The following is a 13877-nucleotide window of genomic DNA, read 5'->3' as shown; positions in this document are numbered from 1 at the left end:
TCCGCTCCCCTGCCCATCTCCTGTCTTGCCGGCTCCGCTTCCTCCTTGGAGGCTCGACGGCTCCTCCCTGCCCAGGGCAGCTCCAGCGGACCCAGCCGCCTCCCATCCCGCGTCCCAGGACACTATTCTTTTGGGTGGAGGTGTGACTTGCCCCCAAGCTGGTCTAGACCTTGCAGCAAGTATTCGAGGAGGCCCAATTGCAAACCCTAGAGAGAGGGAAGGACCAATGTGGGGCTCAGGTGGGCTATCTCCGCCAAGAAGGGCCTCTGATCGCCCGCGGTCTACACAGACCCCACCCGGGGCTTCGTGGAAAATGGAGCAGGCACCGCCTAGAAAGCAGGTCCCACAGGGGGCCAGTTGGGTTGAGCCTAGAGAAGGTTCAGGCCAGGAGATCCTGGGTGGAGGCCGGCACCCCCTACTGGCCTGGGATAAGAGGGGTCCTGGGAAAGAAAAAAGAGTGGGCTAAGTCACTTATTCAACACACATTTATTAACAGTCTACCATGTGTGGGGCACTACTATTCCTGGGGATTCAGCCAAAGAAAAAGACAAGGTCCCTGCTTTTGTGGAGTTTACAGTCTAATAACAACCAAATGGGGAAAGTCCAAGTCAGACAGTACTTGGAAGAAAAGCAAGCAGGGTTTTGTTCTGGAACTGATTTGAGAGGGCCAGGGAAAGCTGCTCTGAGCAGGTGACATCTAAGCAGAGATCTAATTGAAGTGAGAGAATGAATCGTGTGATTCTTTGGAGAAAAACTTGGCATGATAGGAAGGTCAAAAAGAAGGCCAGTATCACGCATTCACTCATACATGCATCCAATGACACCCAGGCTCCAGGTTTGAGCTAACGACATAGGCTTGGACTTCCAGAAGCTTATGGCATAATCAGGAAAGAAAGCCACCTTAGAATGTAACAGGATGAGGGGTGACCCCGTGGCTGAATGGTTAGGTTTGGGGGCTCCACTTTGGTGGCTCCAGGTTCCTCGGTTCGGGTCCTGGACATGGACCTACGCATCACTCATCAAGCCATGGTGTGGTGGTGTACCACACAGAACTAGAATGACTTACAACTAGGATATGCAATTATGTTCTGGGGCTTTGGAGAGAAAAAAGAGGAAGATTGGATGGGGCTGGCCCTGTGGCTGAATGGTTAAGTGCACGCCCTCTGCTTCGGTGGCCCAGGGTTTTGATGGTTCGGATCCTGGGTGTGGATATGGCACTGCTCATCAAGCCATGCTGAGGCGGCATCCCACATGCCACAACTAGAAGGACCCACAACTAAAAATATATACAACTTTGTACCAAGGGGCTTTGGGGAGAAAAAGGGAAAATAAAATCTTTTTTTTTAAAAAAAGAGGAAGATTGGCAACAGACGTTAGCTCAGGGCCAATCTTCCTCACCAAAAAAGGAAAGAAAAGTAACAGGAGGAGATACAAAGTGTAAGAGGGGGCTCTGTAAGGGGTGAAGGGCCATCAGGGAAGATTCCACAGAAGAGGTGCCATTTGGGATGGGTCTTGAAGACTGAGTTCATCAGGCTGAGAAGGGGAAAGGCCATTCCAGGCAGGATAGAATGTGTAAATGCTTGGAAGTGAGAAGGTATCCCTGTTCTGAAGATTAAGACGATTGATCCTTCTTGGGGTGGCAACAAAAGGTGAGGGATTTTTTCTCTTAGTCTCAACCAGCTTTAGGGCTGGGCTGACCCCACACCCTGCCTGGACCCTGACAGGCAGACACTAAAGCTGAATTTGATGACACTGAGAGCTGCAGAGGCCCTCCATAAGTAAACTAAGGCCCAGGGAGGTTGTCGATGTCACGCAACGATCAGTGCCAAAGTGTGGGCCTGAATCAGGGTATGCTAATCCTCCTCCCACCTCCCTAAGCCGCCTCCCCATGACCCCCTGCCCCACAGACTTCAGCATCTCAGGCAAAGTTGGCTGGGGCTGGGCGTGAGTGTGAGAAGCAGAGTTATTTCAGGCCTCAGGAGGGCTGGGTGCTGCTTTGGAGTCCAGCCAGGGGGTGGGGGTGACTGTAGGAGGGTGTCGTGGTGTAACGTGGGGGTGCACTGTGCCCGCCTTCTTGTCAGGCAGTCATTACTCAGACTGCTGAGTAACTCAAGCAGGGAGACCCCCTGGGACAGATGGAGGTGTTCTCCGCCCACGGTGAGTGGCAGCCCCCCAATGTCCTGCACTGCAGGGTCTTGGGGAACATGCTCACATCTGTCCTTGATGTCTAGTTCTCTTGGACATCACTTGTTTTCCTAATGGGGACCAAGACAGCTCATTCAGCACAGAGGCTGCAGGGCAATGTTATAAGAGGATGGGGGCATTCCATCATCAATAAGCCTCACCTTTGCCTAGAGAAAGGCCCTAAGGGGTGGGGTGCCTGCTAGGGAGCAGCCACTGCTCTGCTGGAGCCAATCTTTCCCCTTGAGACTTACAGCTCCAGCAGGAGCTAAAGCTGCCCACACACAGGCTGAGCCTTACTGTCCTGAAGGGGGAGGGGCTGGGCTCAGGGGATCCCTGGAATTGAGATCCTGCAGCCTGGGGTCCAGAGAACCTGGGAAAGATGGGAAAGCCATGCTGGACTCTTATCAAGGTGAGTGGGATGTTCCTGGGACCCATATTGGCCACATTCCTGTCCAAAGCTGTGATTGTCCTCGGTATCATTCAGTGGCCTGAGGGGCAGAGCACTGACCCCTTCTGGTCCTACCCTTGGCTGCTCACTCCCAGCCTGCCCTGCCATCCCTCCTCTCCGGGCAGCCTCCCAGGCAGGGTCTATCCCTGGCTGCTTGTTTTTCACTTCTCCCAGCACCTTAATTAGGAGTTTCCAAGCAGGGAGGGCCTCCAGGGGAGCCCAAGGCCACAGAGCTGCCTTAAAGGGCCAGTTGTGCTCACATAGCCACCACAGAGAGAGAAAGATGGTGCCAGAGGGGTGGGTGGGCAAACGGCCCTGGAGGACCATTGCTGTAAGGGCCAACCTTACTGAAGGCCAGTCCTGCAGAGACTCTGCTCTTCCTAAGGTCAAGGCTGTCTCACTGGCTGCTCTGCCTTCTCTGGGATCCCAGGAGCTCAGGCCACTGATTGGGAGAGAGGCTATCTAGGTGTGAGGGGCAGCCTAGACAGGGCAAATGGCCAGAATCCAGAAGATCTGGGCAACTGGAGTCCTTGACTGCCACGCTCTCCCAGGAAAGCACCCTCAGACTCAGGGCTACCTTCCCCTGGTAGCAGTTTCTCACATGTGAACCCTCCACACTGTGGGTTCCAAAGGTGATAAGGGCACCTGGCACTCCGGAAATTGCCACCAAGAGACTCAACTTGGAGCTGGGCTGGTAGCCACTGAGTTCTCTTCTGTCCGGGCAGCGGGGTGCTCCGAGCTGGGGAATGTGGCTCCACCCATACGGCGTTCACTGCTTACCAGGAGCGGGGTCGGGAGGAGAGGGGAAGCTGACAGAAGACCTAGTGGCATCCCCATTCACAAGACTCCGCCCTCAGAACTCGGGCAAATAGGGGACATCGGTCCGGGAGTTCCAGGTTCGGACCGGCTAGGAGAGGAGGAGAGGAAAGGGTCGCCGAGAGATGGCAACCGCGGTGGTTGGGGACCACCAGCGGCTCCCGAGAGTCGCGACCTTTGGGTCTGAGATCCGGCCCGTTATGGCCCCGCCCCTATCTTCTCCTTCGCTGCTCCGCCCAGCAAATCTCCGCCCCTCGCTGGCCAATCGGCGCTCGATCGCCACGTCTGGGCTCTCCGCGTTCTTCTAGCGCTGTCTTTTTGGTCCCCACGTGGGCAGGCCGGTGATGGCGGCGCTGGTTGTCTCCGAGGTGGCGGAGCCCGGCAGCCAAAAAGGCCCTGGCAGAGGTGGGTGCTACAGCGCTGCGGCCTCCGGACGTCGCATCTTGGGGTATGGCCCCCACATCAGGGACAGGTCCCTCCCCCTTTAACGGCGGCGGCGCCTTTCTCCGCCAGACCCGGAGGCCTCGCCGTCACTCGCTCCGGGCGGCTGTCACTTGAGCCCTGGGGGACCGGTCTTTCTCTTGCAGCCTTAGAGCGCGATCGGGAGCAGCTCCTCCTAGGAGCTTGTAGTCCTCAAGCCGGAAACGCTGCCCCCCGGCCCTAGCCGGTAGCCAGACGCATGAGGACTCACAGATAAGACGGACGCGGCGGGGAGGGAAGGAGCCAGGCTCGTTGCAGCGAGCATTCCACAAATGGGCCCTCAGCGAATGCTTTCAGGAAAGAGGCACATGGTTTCACCAGGCACTTATCGAGCACCCACTGAATGCCAGGCCTGTGCTAGGTGCAGGGACTAGACTACAGCCCTGCCTTCGGGAATCTCACAGTCTTCCGGGGGATACTGACGTAAACAGAAGATCACAGTCACGTCATAAAGGAGGAGGCGCCTACTGACCCTTGGGACAAATTGAGCTGCTAAGACTAGCAGCTCCCACACCTCAAGGACCACAAGGGACGTGGGGCTGTCAGAGCTTCTGTGAGGGGCCCAGGGACACGGGGCTGGTTGTTCCAAGGCCTTTGAAACAACTGAACAAAAACCATAGCAGTGGTAACATTAAATCTGACCTCAGGGTCCCAGTCTGTCATGCTTGTTCTCCACTGCACTGTCACGACCACCACCTGCCCACCTACCCCCACACATAGAGGGTGAAAGGTCAGGGCTGGGAGGATCCATCTTGTGTAGGGAGAGGCCCTAGCAGAAGTTCTGGCACATAGTGCAAGCTCAATAAATATTCGTTGAATAAATTGATTTCTTGCCTTCTCACATTCCCGAACTGTCTGGCTCCTAAAGAGATAACTGGAGGTTGAGGGAAGCTGAATTGTGGGGAGTAGGATGCAGACTAAGGGCTGCAGCTTTCCTAAAGCGCTAGTGTTTTCTCCTTTAATCAGGAGGTTGTAATTACTTGTATACCTGCATTTGCCCCCACTAGACTGCTAGCCTCTTAATGGCCGAGGACACTCTTCTGTCCTTACCTGTTTGCCCCCCATCCTAACTAGAGTGTGTTCCTTCTGTCCTTCCTGGGGTGGGAGGCAGGGTCCAACAATGGGACTAGGGAATTTGTTAAGTCAGTTAAATGTATGGTGTTTATTTCCTTTTTAAATGAGAGGGAAGAGGGCAGAAATTAACCAGTGTAGACAAAGTCAGTGGGACTCTAGTAAGGAAGGCAGTCTTTTAAGTTAGTACTTATAACAGTTTGCTTATAGATCTCATATCTAGGATCTCAGAACTTCAGGGTATTCTCAGGGACTGGGGGAGAAGGACACTTTCCCAGGCTGGTTGGGCTGGCTAGGCTCTTGGTTTTACTCGGGTTGTTCACTATCAAGGAGCAGTTGTGTGGACATTTTTTCCATTTGCCTCTCAGTTCAGTCCCCTGGTGTCACCTCTACTCTCCTGAAGTAAGAGGTGAGCCATACCCATTCATGGGCTCAAAGTCTTTGATTCCCAATAATCTCACAACATAGAAATTAATTATGCAGATTTCCTCTTGGCTTAATTGGTTGTCTTTCCAGCTTCAGGATGAACTCAGTGGGGAAGAGGTCTGGGCCAACCCCCTTCACATGTGGGATCTGGGCCTTAAACTTGGATGGAGTTAACAGTGCAACCGGATCTGGCTGTGGTTTAGGCCAGGCACTGACTCTGGCCTTGCATTTGTCCTAGGTCGAGTCCCTCGGGGCCGCTTGGCCAATCAGATCCCCCCTGAGATCCTGAACAACCCCCAGCTGCAGGCAGCCATCCGAGTCCTGCCTTCCAACTATAACTTTGAGATCCCCAAGACCATCTGGAGGATCCAACAGGTCCAGGCCAAGAAGGGTGAGCCCCAAACTTTGAGCTGGGGTTGGGGTGGAGAGGTTGACTGGGCCAGCCAGGGGCAGTGCCCCCATCCCAGCCTCTTCCCAGCCCTCTGCTCTCATGTCTCTGCTCTTGTCTTGCAGTGGCCTTGCAAATGCCTGAAGGCCTCCTCCTCTTCGCCTGCACCATTGTGGATATCTTGGAAAGGTGAGGCTTGGGGCACTGGAGAGGGAGCTGAGCCAAGACCTTCCCTATGCCCGTTACAGCTCTGCCTGGTGGCATCATTTTTGCCTTCTGGACCTCTACCTTGGCCTATCCCTTCCCACAACTATATACACACAAAGGGAAAAACCCAAAACTAAACTCCCAGCCTGCTGAGTTCTTTGCTTGTCTGTATAAATCTCCCCTCCCTTAAAATATTTGGGAGAGAGGAATGAGTCAATTCTAGTATCTTCAAAGTTGGGTCCAGAGCAGGTGGTGGGGCTGAGGACGAACCTAAGAATCCTCAGACCAGACCCCGGAAAGGGCTGAGCCATTAGCGCAGTGTCTGGCTAAGGGGAAACTTTTCTGGCACATTTGGAGGAGTAGGGCAAGGAGGGGCTTGGCAGAGGGAGAAGTGCCTAGGAGATGGTATTCCTTCCTCTACCTCCCTCCTCTAAGTTTCTTCAATACAATGAGCCATCCTTGGGAGAGGGGTGAGCTCTCAGCCATATGGAAGCAGCATGGGAACAGGGAGGGCGAATGAAGAAAGGGGAGGTCATCTCGTGATGGGAACCGCCCACTTCCCTGCTGCTGCCCTCCCCCCACTCTGCCCCTCATCCCGCGGCTGCCACAGACTCACTTTCCAGCTCCCACCCTCTTGCCCCTTGGGGATGCTCTCTGGGGCGCAGGCCAATTTGCATACATTTTAATCTATAAAAAATTAAGTGCTCTGACTCAGACGCCTGGGCTGCATTCTGAGGAGCTGAATAATCTGCTTCTGTGCATAGCCTGCTTTGGGGAAGGGGGAGGAGGAGGGCCCCCTCCTGACTGGCAGCAGCTCGGTCTTCCCCGCCACACCCCCAGGAGAGGAATGGGGAGAACTCAGCCACTGAGCCAGGCTCCAGGCCCCAGGGGTGGGTCTCTCAGGGAAGAGCTGGTTTTCTGGCTCCATTCCTGTGGTGAGTTCAGGGGGTGCGGGGTCTTCCCCCACCCACCCCCGTCCCCCATGATTCAGGCCTGGCAGCAGATCCCATGGCAATGTGCTGGCCAGAACCTACTCTTCCTGACGCATGAGGTGTGTGGGCAGTGCCATGTGCTGTGGGGGAGCTGTGCACGGGTCCCCCCATCCTGGGCACAGAGGGCCCTGACTAAGGGTGGGGAGGTAGCAGGGGGTCTGGGCGACAGGGAGGCTGCCTGTATCCACACATGCATGCCCACGCACACCACAGTGCCAGCGCGTGGGAGTGGGCACCTTTGCATGTATGTACATGCTCACTGCTCTGGGTGGGATGAGGCAGGGCGTTGGAGGTCTGTGTTTGACCCTGTGTATGCCAGGCTGGGGGTCCCTCTTGCAGTCTGAGCCTGGACAGAGGAATCAGGGTACCACAGACACCATCCTCATACAGCTACAGTTCCAGGAGCTGCTACCAGGGCTGGGGGAGGTGGCAGCTGGGCCCTTCCTACTCTTTGTTGGCAGAAGTGGCAGCTGCCAACCCAAGGACTGGGAGAGGAGCTGGGCCCCAAGATACCTCCACAGGATTAGGCGTCTCTCTCAACTCACTTCTCGTATCATTGTCCCACTGTTCCTCACACCCTTTTCCACTCCCACAGGTTCACAGAGGCCGAAGTGATGGTGATGGGTGATGTGACCTACGGGGCTTGCTGTGTGGATGACTTTACTGCAAGGGCCCTGGGAGCTGACTTCCTGGTGCACTATGGCCACAGCTGTCTGGGTATGGTGGGCCAGGACATCTGGACCCTGGTAGGGCTGGCAGAGCTGCGGGACAGCATGCTAATCTCCATCACAGTGCCTTCTTGTCCTGCTTGCAGGCACCAGGTACCTCCTGGTTTCTGGGATGGCTTCGGCCTTCCTGCTCTGAAGGTGAATCTTTCCTTTGGATTTGGTTGCCTTGGAAACTGTGCTGCTGTCCCAGATGCGGGTGTTTGAAAGGCTGTTGGTGGTAGAGCAGCTGGGCCCCCAGCAGAGTGACAGAGAAGGGACCTATGACCCCTCCTCTTTCCCTACCCCCTCCTTTTATTCCCAGGCTGAAACCACTGGTCCTGGCTGCTCAGAGACAGGCCCTGGGCCAGGCTGTCTGCCCCTCCTGCCTTCCAAAACAAAGTCTCCTGAACTCTTTCCTTTTCCCAGTTCCCATGGACACCTCGGCCCAAGACTTCCGGGTGCTGTATGTCTTTGTGGACATCCGGATAGACACCACCCACCTCCTGGACTCTATCCGCCTCACCTTTCCCCCAGCCAGCGCCCTTGCCTTGGTCAGCACCATTCAGTTTGTGTCAACCTTGCAGGTAAGTGGACAGACAGCAGTCAGTCTCCAGGCTGTTCCTGGATCCCCATGTCGGATGCTCCAGGCTGGTCCTTTGGCACTGGCTCTCCCTCCCCATCCACTTGCTTCCCTTTCCTCATTATCCTAACAGGCAGCTGCCCACGAGCTGAAAGCTGAGTATCGTGTGAGTGTCCCACAGTGCAAACCCCTGTCCCCTGGGGAGATTCTGGGCTGCACATCCCCCAACCTGCCCAAAGAAGTGGAGGCTGTTGTGTAAGTGAAAAATGGGGGGCCAGTCGGAGAGACACAGGAAATGTACCCTAGGACGGAGCATGAGGTTCCTTGTACAGTGAAGGAAACTGAGTCTAAAGCTCCTTAACCATTTGCTCAAGGTCACTCTGCAAGGTGGGGACCAAATAGGGTTTCAGGTTTCTTGTCTCCCTCTCCAGTGCTCTGTCCACCATGCAGAAGGCTACGCCCAGGAGGGGCAGGAATCAGAGGCCGTGATGGGGGGATGAGGGTGGGCTAGAAATGGTGGAAATATAATTGGAGAAGATGGATGGGCACGCCCAGGCTGCAGCCCCATTAATTTAGCATCCGGACAGCTAACAAGCAGGAGCAGCGTGTCTCCTGCCGCCTAATTATTTTAGGTAATGGAAATGCTTAATGTTGTGTGAATGCAGCCAGCCTCAGAGCCCACAGCTCCCCCAGCTGGGACTGGGGAGGGGAGCCCTGCTAACGCAGGGAAGGAGGGAGGGGGACTCCCCTGACTCAGCCCCACCTCTGAGGCTGCAGATGCTCCTCCCACAGGCCTTGCTGCACTCACACAGGACACCCCTGGCCCTAGACAGGGCCTTCCGCAGCCCACACCTGGCAGCCCTGCTCCCAAGGGGCATTGCCCCTGTGCCTGTACCTGCATAACTCTGAGCTCATAGATGCCCACCCTTGGGGGCTTCAAGGTGTGTGTTGGCGGGAGGGGCACTCTGAGTGCTGACCATTCAACAAAATTCAGTGTGATCTCCAAGAGAGAAGGAGCTGCCATGGCAGATTGGCTTCCATGTTCCGGCCTCTCCATGGCCTGGGCAGGTACTGTTAGGGGCAGCATCTCCTAGGGCGTGCTTGGTACAGCCTGGTGGTTCAGCCTGGAGTTAATTCCCACATATACTGCTTAATAGCTGTGTGAATTTGGGCAAGTTTCGTAACATCTCTGAACCTCTTTTGTGTCTTTTGTAAAACGGGGATACTATAGTAGCTTGAAGATTATTTGATAGGATTGAGTGAAGTCATACGTCAGGTGCTTAACCCAGGCCTGGTGCACAGAAGGCACAAGTCCCATAAACAGTGGCTGTTGTTACAGTTCCGAAACGACCCAAGAGCTAGTTTGGGCAGACAGTAGCCAGTGTATACCCTGAAACGTCGTGTACAGCATAAATGACACCCCGAACACGACTTCCCACCTCTATATTGAGCCAGGTGAGGGAGAATCTGTCGCCTCACCTCCAAGTTAGGGTCTCTAGGGCCCCAAGTGGCCTGACCATGGCCTTGGCTGCCCCTTTACTCTTCCTCCAGGAAGGTTGGGACGGGGCAGTGCTTAAATTCTCTGTTAGCTAACTAGAGGGGCCCTATGGTCATCTAATTCAAACTCCTTATGTGACATGTAAACAACCCAAGGCCTCAGGAGGTGAAATGATGACTTGTCCCAGTTCATGCACCACGTCAGCAGCACAGGCAGCCGAGAACTCAGTCCTCTGGACCTCCAAGCCAGCCCCTGCTTCTGCTACCCCATCCCCCACTGATCGCCGCCTTTCTACCCACTGCAGATACCTCGGAGATGGCCGCTTCCATCTGGAGTCTGTCATGATTGCCAACCCCAGTGTCCCCGCTTACCGGTGTGTGCTGAGACCGGCTGACCAGCTGGGGAGGGGGTGGGACTCCCTGCCACGGAGGCCCTCAGTCAGCTGAAACTTCCTCATTCCCTGGCCACTTAATGGCCCCCAGCCCTCAGGTTCGGAAGCACTTAGGTCCTAAATCTGGGGGTCAGACCTGGGGCTGCTGCTGCCCAGTACCCACCCATCCCCTGGGACTCCCATCAAGATCCTAAAACCGTCTCCCACTCTTGCCTGCTCCAGCGGTGGGACTGATCTTCCCCACGACAATCTCTGTTCTTGCCTGTGGTCCTAATTACCCGCATGGAGCCTGAAGGTTCAAGAGACGAAGGGGCTGAGTCAGAGAGCCGTGTGTACAGCACATGTCCTGTGAGTGGCCGTTACCGGACCCTGACAGTTTCTTCTTTTCCAGATATGACCCATATAGCAAAGTCCTGTCCAGAGAGCACTATGACCACCAGCGCATGCAGGTCAACCGCCAAGAAGCCATAGCCACTGCCCGCTCAGCTAAATCCTGGGGCCTCATCCTGGGTACTTTGGGCCGCCAAGGCAGCCCCAAGATTCTGGAGGTCAGAGGGCTCGGGATGGCCTCTGGAGGAGGGGCCTGACTGGAACCGCAGCTGGGAAAGTCAGTAGGCTAAGGGATTTAGTCTTGGCTGCTTGATCATAGTGACCCCAGCTCAGCCTCCCTTTCCCACCAGCACCTGGAATCTCGGCTCCGAGCCTTGGGACTTCCCTTCGTGAGGCTGCTGCTCTCTGAGATCTTCCCCAGCAAGCTCAGCCTACTTCCTGAGGTGGATGTGTAAGTTTCCCAACTTTACCTGTGACTCTGGCTAAAGTAGCTTAGAATCTGGGTCCTGCATATTGAAGGCTGGAGTCGGTAGCAATTGCTTCTATGGTCATGAAATTTTCATGTTTACAGAGCACTCATCCAGTAGGGGCTCCCCTTGGCTGTGGGTCCTACCTACTTTGTCTGGCTTCGGGGCTCACAGGCAACCTCAACGTCATAGTCGTTCTGTGTGAGATGAGTTTGAGGGGTGGTTGGCACCTGCACGGTCCCAGGCACCAAATTTGTTTTGGGGATACTATCACAAATGAGCTGCCTAGGCCCTACCCTCAGAAAGCTCATAGTCAGTGGAGGACACAGGAGAAAAGAGGCAACACTGTAGTGTTATTCTAAACAGCAGTAGGTGACAGTCTTTACTTTAGAATTAATAGTGAGCATTCATTGGGTGTGTTGGGAGTACAGTCATGTTCTTCAGCATGCTGCCCAAGAGAGCGGAGAAGCCCCTTTGGGTATGACCTGACTTCCCTTCCCAGGTGGGTGCAGGTGGCATGTCCACGCCTCTCGATTGACTGGGGCACAGCCTTCCCCAAGCCGCTGCTGACACCCTATGAGGTAACACCAAGTTTTGAAAATTCCTGGGAGAGAGTGGGCTTGGCACCTGGTTCTCTCAAGGGAGGGATCTGAAGTGGAGCCAGGTGGGTGGGCAGCACTTAGTTACAGCTGAGCCACTTACCAGCTATGTGGCTTTAGGAAAGTTCCTTAACCTCTCTGAGCCTCATATTTCCTTCTGTGATATGGGGATAATAAGACCTTCGTAGGCCCTTCTGAGGATTGAATTAAATAATTGTATGCAGAAAAATGTTGGCAAATGTTACTGTCCGGTTTTCCTCCCCTAGGCGGCGGTGGCCCTGAGGGACATTTCCTGGCAGCAGCCCTACCCCATGGACTTCTACGCCGGCAGCTCCTTGGGACCGTGGACGGTGAACCACGGACGAGACCGGGCTCCCCAAGCCCAGGGCCGGCCGACGGTGGGGAAGGAGGTGGGGACTCCAAGGAAGGCAGGGAAGCCGCAGCTGGGCGCGGCCATGGCACTGGCCGCCTTCCTGGCGACGCGAGCCGAGGCCGCCGCCCTGCGGTCGCTACGGGAAATGCACTGGAGCGGGGTGATGCACTGGAGCGGGGTGGAGGACGTCGCAGCAGAGGGACCCTGACCAAAGTCTGCGACCTCAGGTGCAGAAGGGGCCCACGGGCCCCTCTTCCGCCGCGGCCTGCGAGGGTTGCAGCTGCCGAGACGAGCAGGAGGCGCCGCCCGCCCCTTGAGACGCTCCTGGGTTTCAGGTAGCCGCCCGACCCCTCCCCGTTGTCATGGGAACGCCCGCTCGCTCCGCGGCCCGCCTTCAGGCTGGTGTGGCCTGTGGTCCCACCCCTCGTGGTAGTCAACTTCCGCTCGGGGAAGGGCCGCTTCCGGCCCCTGGGGCGCGCTGCCGCTCATGATGGCGGCGCCGCGACCTCTGCGGGTGCTGGGCCTGGCGGGCTTCCGGCAGAGCGAGCGGGGATTCCGCGAGAAGACGGGAGCGCTGCGGAAGGCGCTGCGGGGCCGCGCCGAGCTCGTGTGCCTCAGCGGCCCGCACCCGGTCGCGGACGCAGCGGGCCCCGAGGGCGCCGGGCCCGACTCGGGTGAGACGAGCCCTGCCCCGGAAATGCGCCCCGAGTCTTCTCTGTCTTGCCCCGTCCCCATGACACCCTTCAGCATACCCCACCCGGTACCCTCGCCTCATCCTTCCCACCCTCGCTTCTCTCTGGCCATACCCTTCGTCGCTTCCATCCCAGCCTCCAGGCTTCCGCCGTGGTCTGTCCTCCGCCTCCCTCCATGCCAGTCTCTTCCCCAGCTCATTTCCCCCAGTCTTTCTTCTCCCCTCAGCGCCTCTCTTTCCCTGTCATTTCCAAATTCTCCCTCCTTTTCTCATTTCTTTCCCCCTCCTCTTCCCATATCGCTGTAGGGCCCTGCCCTCCGGAGGAGCAGACTCGAGGCTGGTGGTTTTCAGAACAGGAGGCAGACGTGTTCTCCGCACTGAAGGAGCCTACAGTGTGCAGAGGTCTGGAGGAAGCCCTGGGAACGGTGGCACAGGCACTCAGCCAGCTGGGACCTTTTGATGGGCTCCTTGGTTTCAGCCAGGGGGCCGCGCTAGCGGCTGTTGTGTGCGCCCTTGGCCAAGCCGGCGATCCCCGCTTCCCCTTGCCACGGTTTATCATCCTGGTATCGGGTTTCTGTCCCCGGGGCCTTGGCCTCAAGGAATCCATCCTGTTGGGCCCCTTGTCACTACCTTCACTTCATGTTTTCGGGGACACCGACCGTGTCATCCCTTCTGAAGAAAGTGTGCAACTGGCTAGCCGATTCACTGGAGCCATCACTGTCACCCACTCTGGTGGCCACTTCATTCCAGCAGCTGTGCCTCAGCGCCAGGCCTACCTCAAGTTCTTGGACCAGTTTGCAGAGTGAAAGATCAACAAATGCTCTGCCCCTACATCCCCTCCCCCTCCCCCCTCAGTAGGGACACGTGACCTTGGGGCAGCTCTCTAATCCCTGACCTCCCCTTTCCCTGCCTCGAGACCTCCACGGCTGTTAGTGCTCCTTACCATCACCAATTAAGAGACAAATACAATTCTTAAAAACCCAAATTTTATAAACCCAGATCTGCAATCAAGAAAAGGGAGCAGGAGGCCTTAATGGGCTTTGACCTTGGCATCTGATACTCAGACATGAAAAAGGCCATTGGAGCCCTGGATGAGTGGAGAGTGGCATGGGAAAAGCAGGGACTGGCACCACTGTGATTGCCACACAATAAAGTGGTGATTTGGATTTTGAGCATCTTTTTCCTGGTACACACAGCAAAACCATTTTATAACAGAAGTCTGGATTCCT

At 56.1% G+C, this 13877-nt stretch overlaps 2 protein-coding genes across 3 annotated transcripts; both read left to right on the top strand.

Annotated features, from left to right (window-relative positions):
- Positions 1–3749: 3749 nt before the first annotated feature.
- On the top strand, positions 3750–13091 carry DPH1 (diphthamide biosynthesis 1). 2 transcript variants are annotated; one of them, XM_046676846.1, is made up of 13 exons: positions 3750–3853; positions 5664–5816; positions 5939–6002; positions 7608–7729; positions 8146–8303; positions 8433–8554; positions 10102–10170; positions 10580–10736; positions 10869–10969; positions 11488–11566; positions 11851–11994; positions 12185–12292; positions 12955–13091. In XM_046676846.1, the coding sequence occupies exons 1-12, from the start codon at positions 3793–3795 to the stop codon at positions 12272–12274; spliced, it is 1320 nt and encodes a 439-aa protein (XP_046532802.1). In that variant the 5' UTR covers positions 3750–3792; the 3' UTR covers positions 12275–12292; positions 12955–13091. The 2 variants fall into 2 exon arrangements, with proteins under 2 accessions (XP_046532802.1, XP_046532804.1); XM_046676848.1 differs by having other exon boundaries at positions 3774–3896.
- Positions 12448–13454, top strand: OVCA2 (OVCA2 serine hydrolase domain containing). Its single transcript, XM_046676291.1, has 2 exons — positions 12448–12631; positions 12955–13454. Exons 1-2 carry the CDS (start codon positions 12448–12450, stop codon positions 13452–13454), a joined length of 684 nt encoding a protein of 227 aa, XP_046532247.1.
- Positions 13455–13877: the final 423 nt, after the last annotated feature.

The sequence above is a fragment of the Equus quagga genome, chromosome 11, assembly GCF_021613505.1.
Source record: "Equus quagga isolate Etosha38 chromosome 11, UCLA_HA_Equagga_1.0, whole genome shotgun sequence".
Lineage (NCBI taxonomy): Eukaryota > Metazoa > Chordata > Mammalia > Perissodactyla > Equidae > Equus > Equus quagga.
The sequence above is the reverse complement of the archived record's forward strand: the minus strand, read 5'-3'. Positions and strand labels throughout refer to the sequence as shown.

What these genes read in the sequence shown, in the direction of transcription:
- DPH1 (XM_046676846.1), top strand. Translation starts at nt 3,793, where the DNA reads ATGGCGGCGCTGGTTGTCTCCGAGGTGGCGGAGCCCGGCAGCCAAAAA. An exon ending in AGTTTGTGTCAACCTTGCAG is followed by an intron (nt 8,304 to 8,432) that starts GTAAGTGGACAG and finishes TTATCCTAACAG; the next exon opens with GCAGCTGCCCACGAGCTGAA. An exon ending in GCAGCCCCAAGATTCTGGAG is followed by an intron (nt 10,737 to 10,868) that starts GTCAGAGGGCTC and finishes CTTTCCCACCAG; the next exon opens with CACCTGGAATCTCGGCTCCG.
- OVCA2 (XM_046676291.1), top strand. Translation starts at nt 12,448, where the DNA reads ATGGCGGCGCCGCGACCTCTGCGGGTGCTGGGCCTGGCGGGCTTCCGG. An exon ending in GGGCGCCGGGCCCGACTCGG is followed by an intron (nt 12,632 to 12,954) that starts GTGAGACGAGCC and finishes ATATCGCTGTAG; the next exon opens with GGCCCTGCCCTCCGGAGGAG.